At 42.9% G+C, this 18512-nt stretch overlaps 3 protein-coding genes across 4 annotated transcripts in view; 2 read left to right on the top strand and 1 right to left on the bottom strand.

Moving 5' to 3' along the window:
• The window catches only part of psmd1 (proteasome 26S subunit, non-ATPase 1), a 31366-nt gene extending 20876 nt beyond the window's left edge, over positions 1–10490 (top strand). Inside the window, exons 18-25 of the mRNA XM_022238077.2 lie at positions 1393–1507; positions 2389–2505; positions 2913–3015; positions 4372–4541; positions 6724–6894; positions 7727–7960; positions 8563–8638; positions 9332–10490. Of these exons, the coding sequence (XP_022093769.1) occupies positions 1393–1507; positions 2389–2505; positions 2913–3015; positions 4372–4541; positions 6724–6894; positions 7727–7960; positions 8563–8638; positions 9332–9405 (1060 nt within the window). The 3' untranslated portion in view covers positions 9406–10490. The remainder of the gene's footprint in view (positions 1–1392; positions 1508–2388; positions 2506–2912; positions 3016–4371; positions 4542–6723; positions 6895–7726; positions 7961–8562; positions 8639–9331) is intronic.
• Positions 10491–12215, bottom strand: LOC110980972 (uncharacterized). The gene is made up of 2 exons (XM_022238078.2): positions 11885–12215; positions 10491–11274 (listed from the first exon to the last, which is right to left on the bottom strand). The coding sequence occupies exons 1-2, from the start codon at positions 12128–12130 to the stop codon at positions 10960–10962; spliced, it is 561 nt and encodes a 186-aa protein (XP_022093770.2). The 5' UTR covers positions 12131–12215; the 3' UTR covers positions 10491–10959.
• A 434-nt stretch (positions 12216–12649) lies between these two features.
• LOC110980990 (uncharacterized) lies at positions 12650–18113 on the top strand. Of its 2 annotated transcripts, none has more exons than XM_022238107.2 (6): positions 12650–14106; positions 14273–14377; positions 14714–14824; positions 15007–15093; positions 15609–15683; positions 17235–18113. In XM_022238107.2, the coding sequence occupies exons 1-6, from the start codon at positions 13939–13941 to the stop codon at positions 17655–17657; spliced, it is 969 nt and encodes a 322-aa protein (XP_022093799.2). In that variant the 5' UTR covers positions 12650–13938; the 3' UTR covers positions 17658–18113. The 2 variants fall into 2 exon arrangements, with proteins under 2 accessions (XP_022093799.2, XP_022093798.2); XM_022238106.2 differs by having other exon boundaries at positions 15594–15683.
• The last annotated feature ends 399 nt before the right edge of the window (positions 18114–18512 follow it).

Below are 18512 nucleotides of genomic sequence, written 5' to 3'. Positions count from 1 at the left end.
AGGCCACCTGTCCACGCAGGCCACCTGAATCGATATCTCTCAGGACTCATTTTGCACCCGCCACTTCTCATCCAGATACAGATTAATGGAAAGCTCTCTGGAGGAATTATTTTCATCTTCTTTGACATTAACAAAACACAACCGGACATGTCTTTCCAAAGCCTGCTTTGTTGACGACCCACAAGAATGATTAGATGGATAAACATCAGTTGTGAGATTGTTTGAATCTTCAAGTGATGTATTTAATTGAAGTCAGTGTTTGACGTCAGTTATGCTCTTACAAAGTTGTAGTGGCCAGACACTGTTTTTATAACCTGTTTGGGGCTCATTATTAACAAGGACAGATGTTGAAATTACTACTGTGGTAATTAGTGGGTTTTATTGTAACGAGTAGGCACATTAGGCATCACATGTGGTGTATGTGTAGGCTTAATTCCAGCCAACACTGTGTCAGAACCAGGGATGAAATTTCTTTTCTGTTGAAACCCTTGGCAACTAATGAGATCCCAGAGGACAGAAAGCTTGTCCTCACTCGATGAGGTCAGGATGCCACTCTAACAAGGGTACTCCTGGTGCCTTCCTAACCCTGGCTTCGTCTCTTGAATTGAGCCTTCCTTTCCGCCTTGAGCAGAGGCACCCCCTCACCGATTGACAAGAGCCATGTTGGTGGGGAGTGATCATTTGTTGGCAGCAATGCAACAGTAACGCATGCGTTTCACAGTCATATGTGAATCAGGGAAGTGCAGTTCCCACCAAAGGAGCCTGCATTGCTAGGAAAATTGTGACCCTCTTTTGGTTCCATACGGGGCTCATAGAAACATCAAACTGTCTTATTTAAGCCCGGCATTTTGAGTACACTAATTTGGTTGTGACAGGTGTATTTCTAGAACTCTAGATCATGCCAAGACAAAGATAAAGCTGAGATCTGGAATAGGTACCAACTCCCCAATAACTTTGTGAGAGCTCCACAAACACCTCATCTCCAAACTTCTAATCTCCCTTCTCTTCCTGCCTCCCTAACCCAAATCGTCACCCATGCTGTAGTTAAACACAGCCTCAAATCACTAATGGAAGATTGGCATTCTCCGCCTGAGCTCTGACATGGGGATCAGTTACTCATATCCAAATGCACACATGCATGCAGGCCTCGTTTTCAAGAAGTAGTTTGGTTCATGTGCATTTACTGTGGGTATTGTATTTGCAAGGTGCAAAGCAATCAATTCGATCTCAGAAACTAGGAAAGCATTTTTTTTCTTTCATGGTAACGCAAGATCGGGTCTGTGTTCACCTTTCCTTCTACATTCAACCTCACCCCTAGTCATTTCACATTGCCCACGCCATCTTTGATGGTCTAACACAAGTCCCTTTTGACCTTCTCCTTCCATATTACAGAACTCCTGAGCAGGTTTCAAGCATTGTGTCCCTCCTGTCGGAGAGCTACAACCCTCACGTCCGTTACGGGGCTGCCATGGCCTTAGGCATCTCTTGCGCCGGGACTGGAAATAAGGTACCAGAATCAATTAGCGATGGCATTGCTTTTCCTCGATACCAATCCCAGTCTTAATTAATTTGGGGGTGTCAGCCTTCCATTGGAAAGAACTTAGCATGGGATATTATGGCTGAAGGGAAAGCTTCCCAGTTGTAGGCATTGAAAATGATGTCAGTCTATCTGTTCCTGTGATCCAATTTGATTTTGATATTGCATATATGTATGTGGCATTTTTCATTTAATAGTATCTGCCTACTGTCTACAGGTCCATTCCCGACCTTACGTAAAAGCTAATCATGACTGGTTCTGCACAGTACATTCATTTGAAAAATCTCATTTACTCTGATTAGATTGGTATATTGCCAAAGCTCGGTTTTATTGTAGTGAAATGACATTTTGCTGTCATCTGCCAGTAATATTGTCTAACAAACAGAGACCAATAAAAATAATATTATGACTGGGTCTCATCCAATGAATTTATTTTACCCCATCCCTAGATTTGAGCTAGCAAAACGTTGACTAAACTTTGCTGGACCAAAACTGTGGAACAACTTACCTGATTTCCTTAAAGATGACACTAGTGTCACCGCCTTTTAAAAACAACTTAAAACGTTTGTTTGAAATGAATCCTGATCAGTTGTTATAAGGACACAGTTTACAAGATGTATCTTTTTAGTGAATATTCCTTTTGATATGTCTGGTGTGGTTTTCTTCTTCTAATCATGTTATTCGATGTGTATTGTTTTGCTACTAGCTATTGCTGAATAATGTTACTCTGTATAAATATGTTTTGAAATCAATCAAGAAATAAATCAGTGATACACTAAGTGCTAAATAGAGCATTATGTGTATTGATCGGTATTGATTGATTTCAATTTTGGATTGATTAAACCTCCTAGGAGGCATTGGGTCTGCTGGAACCAATGATCAGTGATTCAGTCAACTATGTCAGGCAAGGTGCTCTGATCGCATCGGCCCTGGTCCTGATACAGCACAACGAGAACACCTGTCCCAAGGTACTGTAGGTCCACCTGTTGTAATTGATTGATCATTCCGTTGATTGATTCATTCAAGTTTTCATTGTCACGCTCTTTATATCACTGCGTAGGATCTCGAGGCAGCAGAGCGTGACTTACTCACACTAACCAGTAAAGAACAACTGGCAACTTGCACTGTTGCCCATGCTTATGGTGAAGTGTACACTCAGCCAGTTTTCATAAGTCATGAAGGCACGACAGCTATGATGAACGAGCATCCCTAAAATCGATTTCTCTTCATCACACAGTACATATGCATGGCATTCATGTCTTACCATTTGGCTCAGTGCCCCAGTTTCATGGAACTGTGTACTAAGAATGTAAATGAGTTGAAACAGAATGCCACATCAGCAAAACAAATGAAAGCTGTGTATTTTCATTGGAAGGTGACCACATTCCGCAATCTGTACAGCAAAACTATCAGTGACAAACACGAAGACGTGATGGCCAAGTTTGGTGCTATCCTTGCCCAGGGTATCATTGATGCAGGTGAGATATGGTAGTTCTTAAAGATAAGAAAGAAATTTTTTTGAAGTAGAGAATATCTAAATTGTATTTTTGCTGAGTGATTATATTAATTTTGCAGTAGCACCTCCTTACCTTTATGGTACCTCATTACCTTAATGGTAACGAGCTCATTTATTTGTCCGCTTTTTGAGAAGTGTGTTTAAAAAAGAGTAAAACATGTCTTGTGTTGCACTCATCAGTATTACCAAATTAATCAAACTAGGCCGGTCTGTTTAACACATCTTGTACAAGAATGTCCACATGAATTAATTTTTTATCTCCGGCCCAACGGAGTTACCATAAGGGTGCAGATTGAGCAACATACTGGTGGGTGTCTTGGTGGGTGTCTTGATGGGGTGTTTCCATGGCTACGGCTTCGTCACTATGACAGTTGATTTGTTAGGTTGACAGTTCTCTCTATGAGAGTTGAGTGATCCAGTAACTAATTAGCGTGGGAGAGGGCAAGGTTTTGTGCTTGGTCCTCGTTTGTTCTGTTATTTGGTACATTTTTTCCATAACTTTGTTGCCTTTATTCTTAGAGAGAATTGAAGAATACGCTTTTTACAGACAGGTTACAATTGTTGCATCGTTTGTTTGCTAAACGAAACGTTGGTTTTGGTCTGGTGAATTTATTGATTTTTTATTGGTATCTTTTTTTTTCCTAGCATATTTAAATAACACTGAACAGACTAAAGCCTCATGCCCAAGTTGTCTCCCAGATTTCTCTGAACATCATTGCTAGCCTTTGTGTGGGTGGTAATTCAAGTGAGATTAAATTTCACACTTACTAGGCAAGATATGCTCATGTTTAATATCCATTCATATTAGTTATCACATGAGCGTGAGTGTGATAACCAATTTATCTTCAAGCAAACTTAATGCGCAGTGAAGATATTAGTGGGGCCTATTTGCACAAACACATCAGGTTGGAATTTACAGTAAGCTTTGCAGCTGTGCATTTGGCTTTTCAAATGAAAACAGCGGAATGCGCAGAGTTAGAACAGCGCATAATGCAGGGTTGGACGTGGACTATGCAACACAGTTGCATGTCACACTGTTTAATGCAGGGTTTGACGTGGACCATGCAACACAGTTGCATGTCACACTGTTTGTTGCCATGGATCTACCAATCAGAACTGAGAATTCAAGTTTGCTTGAAAAGAATGTTTCTGGTCAGAGTTCTCTTGCTTAGGAACCAGTATCACCCCCATCCCCCCCAAATAAACCCCGAATTTTTTCCCTCAGAGTTCACGACTTTGTTGAGCTCATTGCATCACCGTTTTCCATTCACTTGTCATCTTTTGTCTTTTTTTGTCTGACCTGGGGGATGATTGACAGGTGGCCGTAACATGACCATCAGCATGCAGTCATCCTCTGGCCACACCCACATGTCCTCCGTGGTAGGCATTCTCGTCTTCATCCATTTCTGGTACTGGTTCCCGTTGGCCCACTTCTTGTCCCTCTCCTTCACCCCGGCAACCGTGGTCGGACTCAATGCTGACTTGAAGGTAACGTCCCAGATTTTGTTGATTTGTTTTTACCGCGAACCAGCCTGTATCCATCAAAGTCTGCACCATGTTTCATTGATTTTTAATGAGTCGCAGTTGTTTGATGCCCCTTTTAATCCTGAGGGTTTACTGGGGTTGATAGAATGTATTGTTTACACGGCGCTTAGAAATGTCTTTGACCTTAACCCAAGTTCATCAACTGACAAATTGAAGCATCTTTCTTCTGGAATCGTGTTTTGAGTGTCATCATACCGACAGACCGAATTATTTTCTCCACCAAGGCATCATAAATTATACAGCCATGGACGTCCTCTTCCCTTATGGCATTAACGTTCTCTCTCAGTCTGGAAAGCTCCCTGTTGGCCTTATCCGTCAGTCGAACTCCTCTTGGATGATGTCGGTAGCTTTGTGCAGTCGTTCAATCTTTCTCTCCATTTGTCTCCTGCTGGGTCTCCTTCGCTGCTTGCTGTCAGTCATAGATATCAAAAGTCTCGAAACATGAGGAGCTCCAATATTAGATGTTCAGTGTCAGTCTCTGTGATGCACGTTGGTCCGTTGTAGTTGAGCATTTCAGATATTAAGTAAGATTTGAAGCTTTGCATGGTGGGAGTGTTAAACAGAAAAAGGTTTGCGGGTACACCATGTGGGAAATATCTCTTTTGTGAAGAGGTGTGGTTCTAAAAAGAACCGATGAGAGCAGGTCTCGACGTTTCGGCCAGTGTACTCTGGCCTTCCTCAGATATTCCTGTGTCGTGGTCGAAGTTTTGCTCTGTCTACAAAAATGGAATGTATGTCATGGCATTGGCACATGCCTGTGTAAACAGCTTTAAAGTTTGCTGTGACAAAGGGAGATGTTTCAAGAAAATTGGCCCATAGAGACCCAAAGAGTTCTTAATTGCGAGATGTTCAATTTCAAACCTGTGACGCACAGTTCCTGAATACATGAGGCATATTTGACGGCCCTTCCCTTATCCCTTCCTTTGCCCTCACCCACACGATTTCTTAAGACCTAAATTGAACTGTATTGAACTATAAAATTGAACTATAAATCAAACCATAACAAAATTTGAATATTTCAGTTTAAAAGCAGACTAATGGATTTCAGAGAAATATATTCACGTCATATGCAGGTATCGGTCAGGAGTAATTGAGCAAGCACTTATCATTCATTCGTGAAATTGGTTGTAGCGAATACCGCGGCCAAGGCTTCTGGATTTCACATTTGCGTTGGTAGTGACCTCCACTTCTGCCTGCACACATCTGCTGACCAGTGACGTCCGTGTAGACCGCATAGTGTCCTCTTTCAGACAGGGTCATTTAATATTGAATGTATTGAATGTAATATTGATTTTTTTTCCCTAAGGAGCATGAGGAGCTATTTACTCCCACGTCAGCAGGCATCACCTTGATGTGTCACCTGTGCCTGCTTTACCCTTTAAAAGTCCTGTTTTACGTCCATCTGTATTAGTGATATTTACAAAAGTGTTGGCAATGCAATACTATTCACCAAAATGGGAAAGAAAACCTTGGGTGATAAGACATAAATTAGACATGTGAAAATTCAGAATTGATAAAATAGACTCTTAAATGTAGGTTTTTCTCGTTTCTTTTTTTCCTTTTTTTTTCTTTTTTAAAATAATAAGTGATTTGTGAGGAGCGTATGTAGCATATGTTGACTGTTACCAGCTACTCAGCAAAGAGTTTGTTGACCAATTTGGTTTTGCCTCTGCTTTGTGGTTTTTGGGGGAGATTTCTTGGGTGTTTTTTGGTAAATTTATTTTGCATTTTGTTGGTTTGACGGAAAATTGAAGAACGAGGCCTGTTCAGTAAGTTTTCTATGTCTATCTTATCATCTGCAGACAGTAATGTTTCCATTTACAAACTCATTTCACGATGATATTGATGCTGATGTGATCTTCAAGGGGAAAAAACGGCCATTGTTTTTATCCAATATTATCTTGCCATTTTTGGAAATGTAAACAAAAAATCGTAGACCCTGAGGCTGTTTTTGCCATCACAAGCATACCTGAGCACAGTTTCTAAATAACACGCTTCTTCAAAAGTCAACAGGAACTGTTCAGTTTTGTATCCCAAAACAGGTTTGCCATTCACAGCCCTGAACCTATTTGGGAAAAGCAGAACAATGTTTACACGTTCTCCTTTCCCAACCCTCTCTTCCCAGATGCCAGTCTTGGAGATCCGCTCCAATGCCAAGCCATCAATGTATGCGTACACACCCCCTCTGGAGACGCCCAAGGAGAAAGAGAAGGAGAAAGTGGCCACGGCCGTGCTGTCCATCACAGCCAAGGCCAAGAAGCGGGAGCGTAAAGAGGCAGAGTCCAAAATGGAGGTGGTACGTACCTGTCCAAGAGGCACCCGTTTCTGTGAGAGGGGGCCTGTGGGGTGCCGTGACCCTCCTTCTCAAATGGAGCAAGTTTGAGGAGATTCAAAAATTTATAATTAGGGAAAGTTTTGGGGGACTATCCCTTCCTTCAAAGGGCATAATCAGGTGCCAAAAGTAAGCCCTACCCCTCTGAAAGGTCAAAAATGATTAAGTGTAGATATTTCCAAATTTTGGGCACCACCCAAACAATTTTGGCCCCCCAAAAAATTTGGTTGGGTCATTCCTCAAGTCTTTGGTATAACGTGCACCAAAAAAAATTCAAAGAGTTGTCAGTCCTTCAGGAAAAATAAAGAGGCTTAATTCAGTAATAAAGGACACGGGCCTGGTGTACATATTTTTGCAAGAAGGCAAAGCTTAAGACTGTCGTGTCTCGTGCCTGCCCTTGGAGGAGAGGTTTCTTTTAAGTTCTGCAAAAAACAAGAAGTGCTACATTCTGATGGCAGACATGCAGTTTCTTTTTTTAGCACGCCAACAGTGATCAGTGCAAAGTCTAAGGCCACCTTTTTTTAGTCCATTGTTAGTCAGATGTGAGTTTTTGTGCTTGTCGTTTGGTTCGTGAATATTAAAACTTGCATGCTGGTGCAAATGGAGCAGAAGGTGCTAGAGCACTGAATGTCAGCAGGAAAGGTAGAAATCTCCTGTTTTTGTTTAGGGGGAAATAGTAGATCTAGGTTCTGATATTTTTTAGCACACTTCTACTGTACAATTCCCCTCTGGACAGAGAGATTGGGGTTAGCAAAAATAATTTCAAATGTTTGAATCCAAATTGTCGATCTCCAAGGACGAGCCAATCAAGGAGGAGGAAAAAGATGCAGACAAAGAGAAGAAGGACAAAGACAGCAAGAAAGAGAAGGAAGAGGAGACCACGACCAAAGAGGGGGAAGGGGTGGAGGAAAAGAAAGAAAAGAAGGTGGAGCCTTCCTTTGAGATCCTGTCCTCACCGGCCCGAATCATGATCCCCCAGCTCAAGGTTCTGTGCACCATGGAGGGCTCCAGATACCTACCCGTCAAACAGGTTGGTTCAGGTGTCCAATGAGTCGGTGTAAGGGTGCTGGGACCTCGGGCTGCACCCAAATCTTGACTAAGTCTAAGTCTTCACCAGTTTCAAATAATTTGGCATATGTGAATAGATGACACAGCCATAACTTCAGAAGCCCAGTTCAGAAAGATTTGCCATTTTGTTGTCGTGGATCAGAGTGGATCCCAGGGAAAACTTTGCTGTGCATTTCAAAATAGCACAGTAAAAACGTGTAGTAAAAGCTAAGTTTTGGGGTTTTTTTGGGCAGCTTGTGTAAGGTCCAAGACCAATATTCCTTGGTTTTTATTGTTTAATGATGTGACATCAGGGTGCCTGGGACCCTCTCTGACCTCACTAGAGGGCAGCAGACCTCTCAGGCAGCTGGAGAAAAATGTCAAAGTTGCCGGCGTTTGGTCTTCAGTTGAAAGTGCTTAAATGTTGACAGTGGGCTTTGGATTCTTTAACCGCACAACATCATTAAGATTGTCTTTGAATGAAAAACAGTGTAGGGGGGGTGCTCTATTTGCGACACCAAAGGGCACCAGTCGACTGCCATTCATTGTTAAGGATGCACCTGGATGATTTGTTATTGTTTTCAGCTATCCGACGGTGGCATCATCATGATGAAGGACACTGCAAAAGATGAGCCGGAGGAGATTGTACTGAATGTCCCAGGTAAGTTAATAGGGATTTAAGGCTTTGGATGGGTTGGGTCCGAGTCAGGGTGGCAAGGTAGTTCTTTCCTCGCCTTCCACCTCTGTGGTTCCAGGTTCGATTCCCGGCCCGGTCCACGTGTGGATTGGGTTTTCAGTCCCTACCTGACTCCGTGGGTTTTACCCAGAATATTCCTCTGGGGTTTTCCTCCCACCTCTAAAACTGTAACTGCTTCTTACTGTCTCCTCTGTACTGATGTTGGTGAATGTGGGTCGTTTGGCGGCTGCCCGAGGCGCCTTTGTATGCCATCGGCTCAACCATGTTTAAATGTATTCATTGTTCAGTGCATTTGATTATATCTGTATGAAATTTGCGCTTTATAAATGAATAAACTACCACGACTAACTATTATCATAGGAACATCTGTATCTTCTGGCGTAATTTTCTGTTTTGATAAAAATACTTTTTAATGTTTCTTCCGATTCATTTTGTATCTCAAATTGGGATTAAATTGAAGAATTAAATATTGTGCTCGGGCAGTGTCATTTATTGGTAATGTTTTATGAATTCATGAAGTGTCCTTTTTTCCAGCTTCATGACTAGTCTGCTGATGGTATTTGTCAGATATCGCTTGACGTCACTGTGAATTTTGCTCTCAGCTGACAAGTGTTTGAATTTGACTGAATAGTATGTCCTTGTTCGCTTTGCTTGCAGCCGGAGGTCCCAAGATGGAAGAGGAAGAGGAGGAACCAGAGCCTCCGGAGCCGTTTGAGTACGTCGAGGATTAAGAGGAGATTAAGGCATGAAGACTCACCTCACTCCAAGGTTTTCCTCAGCACAACTGGTCATTAGTCACAGGGCAGATGAAGGAAAGAACATGCTGGAATAAAGGACACCTCTCTGGAAGAGGAGGGGAGCCATTTTGGAGAGCAAATTACTTGACTAGGGCTAGAAATAACGCATGAGCCAATGGGAAACGGACTAGCCGCTCACTTGTGGCTTCCAGTCTTTGTGTGTTGTATTCAGTCCAGCCAGGTAATTTAGACAGGTCCACTAAGCTTACAACAGTTTTATGAATAGTGCATCATCAGGTACACTACTTGTGATAGGTTCCCTGCTTAATTGTCACTTAGCAGGTGGATATTCAAAGTGGCATTTTTATACATTGCAGATGTGTGAGACAGGTCCTCGGCTGGCTACTGGGGAAAAATTTAACTGAACACATGTGAAGTAAAGATAGGTTACCAGCTGATTTGTTAAAACAATTCTTTGTACCCTGACTGGTACTGTGCAGAATTCTGGTTGGTAAATTTATTTTGCAGTTTTTTTCCTCTAAGGCCTTCTTCTAAAACGAGATAGGGAATTGAGCTTCTCGGAGTGTGGTTCATACACATTACAGTCAAACTTCATCAAGAAGAGGTCCTTCAGACTTCACAGGTAGCCTTGTTATCAGGAATCTCGTATTATCAGGAATGGAAACAATGAAGAACAAAGGATTGAAACACTTTCATTATTTCATTGGTACAAGTAGAGTGTTGTGTAAGCAGTGCTCTTACTGATGAGGTTTAACTGTATTGTGGGCATGGAGAATTATGACAAACTAGGATTGAAAAGTATACACTGGAGTGGCTGACCGGCCTATCACATGCAGTATCAACCCATTCATGAATTCAGCAGCGTCCTTCTATCTACTCTCTTGGCTTATGATAACAAAATGACAAGAAATCAAGCAGGGCTGAAAGTCGTCTTGAGAATAGTGTCCTTTGCGTGAAGGAGTTCTGGCGCCTAGCCAAATGAATATTTGTACTTGGTCATTGGGATAAATGCTCTAAAATGTATGTAAGTGTTGGAAATAAAGACAAACACACACTAATTGTGCATCCCTTTCTAGTTCTTACCGATTTCACTGAAGGAATGTAGACATTGTTACCCTTTACTTCCTGCTGTGGTTTTAAGTGTTCACAAGATTAGAAGTTTAAACTTTAAGATACCAGTAATGTTTATCTACTTGTAAAGGTTTTCCCAGCGTAATGACATAATCATATAACCCATGGCTGTGGGATTTTACCAAATGATTAAATGACAACTGGCGACCCCAGGAAAAAGGGGTGTGATATATAGAATGCTTTGAAAGATGAAGAAAACATTTTTGATGTGTTGGCAAAACAGTCGCCTTTGATGAGGCGGTTCCTTTTTTCCCGTTCTTTCTGAAATAATGTTCGTTCCCCGTCGCCATCACAGTGGGTTTCAGTAGTTTGTACATTCATAGGAGGACACCGTGGAATAAGATTGAAAAAAATAACTTGAGAATAGGTGCTCTCGGCGCTTGTTTCCCCGGTCCCTTAATGCCGTCCGTGATGGTGTCTTCCACCACGAGGAGTCCGCCGTCCAGGACCGTCGTGCCCCCGCGTGCGTCCACCAGGCCCGCCACGGCCGTGTCGGTGGGTCCGTCCCCCAGGGCCGCCCCTCGGCGTGTGCCTGCCTGGCCCGCGTCCGTCGTAACCGCTCTGGTACACCAGCCAGTCGTAGAACCACACATAAGCCTTGTACTTCTTGTATTTGAGGAGCTCAAACGCCCGCCAGATGTAGTTCTCTCTCCGGATCTCATCGGTGGAGGGGCTGATGATGATGTCGTACAAAACACGCAGTTCCCATGGCTGAAAAAAAATCAAGCGAAAGGAAGAAAAGTGACAGGATTTGTTAGAGGAAAACACTGTAACTAACCAGACTGTTTCCAAATCCCGGTTTACAATATAAGCCATCCACAGGCTGTTTTAGCGTTGTCTAAATGGGCTACAAATTAAGCCTATAGCGCGCCTGTAGACCTTTAAAGCTAAGATCACGTGAGCTTCTTTAATTTAAATTATTTAGTTAAAGGGAGACATATTCCCACCTATGCTTGTACAAGAAGTAATGATGATGTGTTACATGAGAATTCTGTGATTAAATTCTTTGAATAGAAGGTCCGGATTTTAGTGCAGCTTACTGAATACTTTTTTAATCTGAGTGGAAATGTTGTTACGTCGAAGGATACAAAAGGAATTTCATGGAGCTCTGGACCACTTTGAAAAGATGCAAAAGTAACGCACACATAGGGCCCGAAAGTAATTATTTGCCACTGTCCTTCGTTTGAAACTTTGGGTCGCTATTTGTTATTTCTGTGTATGAATTTTTTTACATGTGAATTTCACAAAGTTCTCTTGGAGTACACAGTCACACGAAACCAAAAGAACCACTAATTTGCGTCAGAAAAACGAGAGATCTTACCAGTTGGTTTGCCAAGACAACAATGTCAGCATCGCGGTGCTCCTGTGTTGCCCTGGAAGTTGGGGAAGCCACCGTGAGATAAACCAATGAGGCAATAAGCAGGAGTCCAGGGAAGAAGGTATCGCCCCTCATGATGAACAGTGTTGTGGAATGAAATCTGAAAGAAGGTTTCAAAATTCTCGTGTCGCCAGGATGATTCGAGTGGTTGAAGTGGCTGCAAACAGTGTGGAATGAAGTTGCTGCCATCTGGTCAGGTTTTTATAGTATTACGCTATCATCGAAGTAGAATAAAGATCCTGCTTATTTTGCAGTGCCTTGTTTGTTCAGCCCCGGCCCCCTCTTGGAGGGATAGTCATTACCGTCATGCAGTTATGTCCGGTCTTTTTGTCATTTCATGGCCCATCCTCGCAGAACCAGACGCTTCGCGTGCTGTGCCCAAACACCGTACTTCCATGTAAAGCTGACACTGTCAAGCTGACTTCCTCGATCAAGCCGGAGAGAATGCACTTTCCAGGAGTTTAGGACACCCACAATTATTTTACATCGACATCATTTCCATGGCAGCTGAACCCTGTCCCTATTTGTGCGTTATCTTAAAACTCGATGTTCGTCTTTGTTGTAGTTTATAGCAAGCAGGCTAGGCCCCGATATGCAAGAGGTTTTTCAGGCCTATCTTTGCAGGGGAACACGCTGTGGTTTGGGCATAAGTTTCAAATGCAGAGCTCTTGTTTTGAATCTTTTTAATTTTTAAAAAATGTTTTTCAGGTTGACTGGGGACCGAGGCGGTGCCCCATGTGCCCTCCTCCATTGGCCACTGTTCCACCCTGGCAATCTGTCTAGAAACCGGGTCTGTTCTGCACCCTTTTACTTCGTGCACGCGATGCACGCCCTTCAAGCGACTTCCTGGCTCCGGCAAAAAAGGAAGTTGACCTATATCGAAAAAGAAAAAACAAAAAATGGCAAAGCTTCATGATTTGATCAATCGGAGGTATTGTTGTTACCCCAGCAACTTCCATGTGACGGTACTCTCACTTCCTGACTTTCCCCGTTTCTGTAGGATTGATTGTTACTGACGTCTCCCTTACTCATTGTGTGCTGCAGGAAGAAGCCCTGGGAAGAAGGTCTTGACTAATTTGAGGGTTGGAGGGTTGGACAGGGTGCGTATCGTTTCCAAGTGTTTGGTTACTGGTGTGGTGGTCGAAGAGCTTGTACAATAATTACGTGACCTAATGTCTGCTGCATGCTTGGAATTTCGTTGTTCGTCTCTACGCCTTTCGGCGGGCCTTGACTAACGCCGCCTCTGCCCGTTCCATATGGTGCCGTAAAAAGCTTCCCCCCCCCGCCAAAAACCCACTGATCCCCCTTATGCAAAGCAAGCAGAGTCTTCAAAACTGAAAATATTTGGAGAATTTCAACATTTGTTTTTGTCTTGCTTTTTATCGAGAGCTACTATGTCTTTACTAAACAGCATATTAAGGTTTGGTGTCCTGGACATTTTTGAGAATGTGGCCGGCGAACCCTTCTTATCGATCCATCGGAATTTGTCGTATTATAAACAACTAACGATCAACATTCCCACCCTGTTCCCTAATTGTACAACTTCCCACGTAGAAGACTAGAATATTCGTTGGGTGTCTATAAATACACCAGATGTAAAATGGAGATGTCCTCAGTGCACAAACCTAACCCAGGAAATGTTCGCAACCCGGGGAGCCCTGTGTCATACACGGCCGTCAAGGAGTGCCCCGGACCACGCGTAGCTAATTAGCTATCCTTTCCTTTTCCTAGGCAGTGATTCCATCAAAATATTATAAATACGGGAGTCCATAGAGTCACAAATCAAAGCAGCTAGATAAGCCTTCTAGAGGAGTTACTGCACAAGAGAAAGGATCCATCACACTGCCCTACTGTCTACAGAGTTTCAAACTCCATCTTTATACTAGCAGTTTAGAGAGATTCGAGATCGTCTGAACTTCACTTCGCAGCTCTTTGAGAACCTTTTCAATATTGCACAATTAGCATTCCAGACTGGAAAAGAAAGGTGAAAGTATAAGATGAGTGTTAAGATCATTCTCCTCGCCGTAGTCGTTGCCGTGGCCGTCTTCGTCGTGGCCGGAGGCTGCATGATGTTCTTCACTAACCTCCTTGGTTGGAAAAACAAGGGGGGGATGGACTCGATGAACGGCACAGAGGGCGCCCTGCCTCCTGATGGTGATCCAACCGTAAGCACGTGTTTTTAAAATTTTCTAGAACATTTTGCGCTCTGTAACGGCGTGTCGGTTTGGTTTTCATGAGGAAACAATATTCAGACAAACTGAAATCGTTGGGCATAAAAATCATGATATTTTCCCATATAAATCATTCGTTCTTAATATTTCTTTCATGCAGTTGACACCAGGTGATGAAGATGAAATGGTTGATGAGATATTTCCTGATTTCATGACCAATGACGTCAAACTGAAATTGATCCTCAAGGCTCTCGATATATTAAAGGTAAAGAATAAAGATAAGATTGAGAGGCTGTGTACACATCGTGCACGGAGAACCCTGAGACTAAAAACTGACCTTTTACTTTCAAGTATTTGTAATTTGATTTGATACCGGCATGTACGATGCTTCACTCTTGTTTATCAATTTTAGTGAAACGAACAACCAAGAACAAATAACTCTCAATATCAAAAACAAGATTTTTGTTAAAGGAATAAAAGTGCATTGAGTCTGAACCATACTGCTTTGTCATGTCGCAGTAATTAACCTACATGTACGTACCTGTACATATATGCGTGTATTGTACTTTCTGATTCATCGTACCTTTTTCACTTTATGAAGACGTTGGAGGGTGAAAATCCTGACTACGTGAACTCCCTTCTCCCCAGCAATGACGAAATGACTGATGAACTCAAAATCCGTCTGATACTAAAGGCTATAACACTGCTAGAAGTAAGTCTGACAAGGATTCTTAGTAATTTCATCTTCTTGTCCCACGAAATCATGTCGTTCACTTGAAATTTAAGAATTTTTTTCTGTGACTCTTGTTGCTCTGTGCGTTTCCCGTGACTTAGGTTTTTCCTTCAAACCTATCGATTTCATCTATTTCCGCCCTTTCTTTTACAAAATTACAGGATAAGCCTTTGACATCAACATTCGCAGGTCACGTGGTAGCTCGACTGAAACTCACTCTTATCCTGAAGGCAATATCTATTCTCAAGGTACAATGCATACTTACTTGGTATAGGCAAGTCATCGCTGGGGGAGGGGAAGTCACGCCCCCTTCCCCCTGGTTAGTTTTGTCGGCAAAAGAAAAATATAAAAACGACGAACGGAGAATGAAAATGAAAGGAAGGGGGAGAAAATGGAAGTATAGGTGCCTAGTTGTTTGGCTAGGGAATCAGACTACAGTACACTCGTTTTGCGTCGCGGTCCATTAGGAAATTTCATGTGGCACCCCACCTCCCCCCTTCAAAAAGGTCTAGCGACGTCCGTGAGTATAGGGCTTGTCTTGAAAACCAGTAACATGAAGCCTCCAAACAAACAACCCGCGAAGGCTATATTTCGGGTCAGATGGGTGATGTACAATTGCCTTGGAAATGAGCCTTGCATAGTTACATGCTTCAGAGTTTACTGTTTGCGACATTTTCATGTTGCTTTCATGTGCTAATGTCAAAACACCATTTTGATATATATGTTTGTATTGTTCATTTATTTATAGTATGGTAATTTTCAGGAGGTAAAGGTGGTTTCTGACGACCTCGACGACCTGAAATTCATTCTTGTCCGTAAGGCACTCCACATTCTCAAGGTAAAGATATCTCTCTAATGCTTGTGAAAGTTAATTAAAAGTGTGGATATTGTGACGCCGCGCCTCTCCGACGAAGGCGAGGGCGCCCTCCTCCTCCTCGAGGCGCGGCGCGTCGGACGGCACGCCGGAGAGTCCCTGAGCGGCTAGGGACGAGTCCGTCGGGACCGAAGTATACCGTGCCCCAAGAAAGTTGGTCTTCGTCGAGATGATAGCTAATCTGATTGGTCGAAACTTAATGACGTAACCCAGACAGACCTGACTTGAAATAAACTTCGCCTGGACACCTGACTTATATACAACAATTAACAAGCGGCTGGTTTATTCATCAACACACTCAACTAATACACCAGTAGAGGGCGCTATTGACGGGGACCCTGTGTGATTATAATTATACGTGACCGGACTTCGCCCAGAGCATGCAGCGAACACCACAATTAATTGTGGGCATCCAGTGCTGAATCAGGGATTTTAGCAAGTCTATGGGGCTTATTGTCAGGGCTGCGCTACACGCAACTCACGTCACGAGATAGCAATCCGCCCTTGCATCGACCGCAAGCTCCTATCAGCTCCACCAATTAGCCCCTCAACCTACCGAGCCCCTCAACAACACACGTCACGTACCACTCGGACTTAGGCACAGTCACACTAGGCTAGGTGACTTTAACCCTTGCACAGGATCAGCCCTTGATCAGGACTACTATACTAAGCCTAGCTAGCTAGCTAGCCAGTCTTAATCCTGCGCGCGCGTTTTATAGCTTTCGCGCTGCTGTGACCACGCCCGCGCACGCGCTCACGTGACCAAGCAGTGACTTCTGCTGCCCTATCGCACAACGTACAAGGCGGAGCCTATGCGCCGCGCTTGCTTAACACACAGCTTGCGAGCTATGCGCGCCTGCCTAACATCTGCCTCTGTTATGGGCAGAGCGCCATCTACAACCTTACACCGCGCCTAGTGACTAGCGCCCTCTGTCACGTCACAATATCAAGTAAACATCGGTGAAAAAGCTGCAAAATATTTATGTTAATTTTGCTTTGAAGTCAATCATACGATCAATCAAAAATCAATCGATCGATCTATATTGTCCATCGATCCATCTGTCTGTTGTACCCCGGGTAGCAAGAAAGTTACTACTCTGAGATGCCCATCAAAAATGATGAACTCTGTAAAATGACACAGTAAAGTGGACACTGGTTGAGTGGTGTAGGAGTCAGTGTTCATGTGCTAACTGGTCAAAGCATGGGGTCAGGACGACCCCAGAACAAAGGCTCACACACAACCCTTCAGTGGCCCAGTGGAAGTTGCACCATTTTCATTATTCAGTCCTTCAACCGTTCCCTGTCATAACATGTGGTTTACATGAAACAGTCACGAGTGGCTGGGACTGCAATAAACAGTTACTCCTCAAGAAAAAAAATGGGGGGGGGCTTAATCTACTGTATGCTGGGTCCCTACATATAAAACGGTCAATCAAAATTGAAACGCACCATAGATGTTGTTTTGCTTGCTTCTTTGATTTTTGTATATTTTCCATGTTCACTCTCATTTCACAGGTTTACCAAGGAGATTTTGAAGACACCGTTTTCCACACGAAGAACAGGCTCCATCTCAAATTTAAACTAACACTCCTTTACCTTTCCTGGCATAAAGCGGGAAGACGCCATGCCCGTGACGTCGGCAGCGTCTGGCCAATCAGAGGAGAGGAGGCTGATCACACAGGCAGCCAATTGAAACCACGCGTGCGTGTGAGAATTGACAATGGCGCCCTGATTCCCGATGTCGACGTGTCCACGCCGAGCGCTAGGGGAGGTGAGGTGGATGAGGAGGTTAGAGTAAAGCCGACCGTTCGGGTGAGAATCGATAATGGCGCCCTCATCCCCGATGTTGTCACTACGCAGACGACAGCCAAAGGGCGGGTACTCCCTGGAAAGAAAAAACTTCTCAAAATCTTCAAGTGGCTAAAGTGGTTGCCATAGGTGACACATTATTCAGACAGCTGGGAATTAATCATTAATACTTACAGTTTGATGAGGTGAAACTGTTAATTTGGGACCCAAGAACTGTATTTTAAATCATTCTCCTTCACGCCATGATCTTGTAACATTATTTTTTTGACCATAAAAAAATCTGCATATATCTTTCCCAGTATTTAGGACGTGGTAAAGTTTGAGTAATGAGGAGAAAATTCACGAGTTTCAGTCAGCGCTGTACATTGTGATTGATGACCAAACTTACTCAGCACTGTATGTGCGGGCACGTACGACTTGCTCAACAAAAATAGAAATCAAACACACGAATCTGAATTTTTATCAACAACTGTTAATTTAGGTCATTTTAAATTGTAATCTGTCTGTATGTAATATGTAACTTTGATGTTTTAGTAAGGATTATTCGCAAATAAAGGTTTCCGAAGTGAATTAGCATTTATAGTCAGACTTTTGTTTGTAATTTTGTATAGTTTAATACTGATGTGTTAACAGGTGTGCTTTCAATCCAACGATTTATATGACTTTCAACTATTCCACCGCGAATGGCAGCATTTAAATGTAGGGTCTGCTCTTTTGACGTCACAGTCGTTTTTCCCACAAGCGGCTGCTAAAACTATGGCCGGCCGTCGGTACAAAAGTAAGGGAATAATTCGCAGTGTTAAAAATCCCACGCAGCTATCAGAATACCGGATAACAATACACGTACGACTAAATACTAAATGAAAAATAACTCGATTTAAAATTAATAGGATAAATGTCCACTTCAAGGAATTTGAGGTAAAATAGAAGCCCAACTAAAAGGTGAGATTTCTATAAACAAGTTTGGCCGGCCATACAAGTTGT

This window comes from Acanthaster planci, linkage group LG14 (genome assembly GCF_054643075.1).
Source record: "Acanthaster planci isolate LZ-2023a linkage group LG14, COTS_SCS, whole genome shotgun sequence".
NCBI lineage: Eukaryota > Metazoa > Echinodermata > Asteroidea > Valvatida > Acanthasteridae > Acanthaster > Acanthaster planci.
The sequence above is the reverse complement of the archived record's forward strand: the minus strand, read 5'-3'. Positions and strand labels throughout refer to the sequence as shown.

Bases quoted from the DNA above. Each gene is read 5' to 3' on its own strand.
- LOC110980972 (XM_022238078.2), bottom strand. From the start codon at position 12,130: ATGGCAGCAACTTCATTCCACACTGTTTGCAGCCACTTCAACCACTCG. The intron at 11,275-11,884 runs GTAAGATCTCTC...ATTTTTTTTCAG, and splicing joins TTGTCTTGGCAAACCAACTG to CCATGGGAACTGCGTGTTTT.
- LOC110980990 (XM_022238106.2), top strand. From the start codon at position 13,939: ATGAGTGTTAAGATCATTCTCCTCGCCGTAGTCGTTGCCGTGGCCGTC. The intron at 14,825-15,006 runs GTAAGTCTGACA...ACAAAATTACAG, and splicing joins AGGCTATAACACTGCTAGAA to GATAAGCCTTTGACATCAAC. The intron at 15,094-15,593 runs GTACAATGCATA...ATTTATTTATAG, and splicing joins AGGCAATATCTATTCTCAAG to TATGGTAATTTTCAGGAGGT.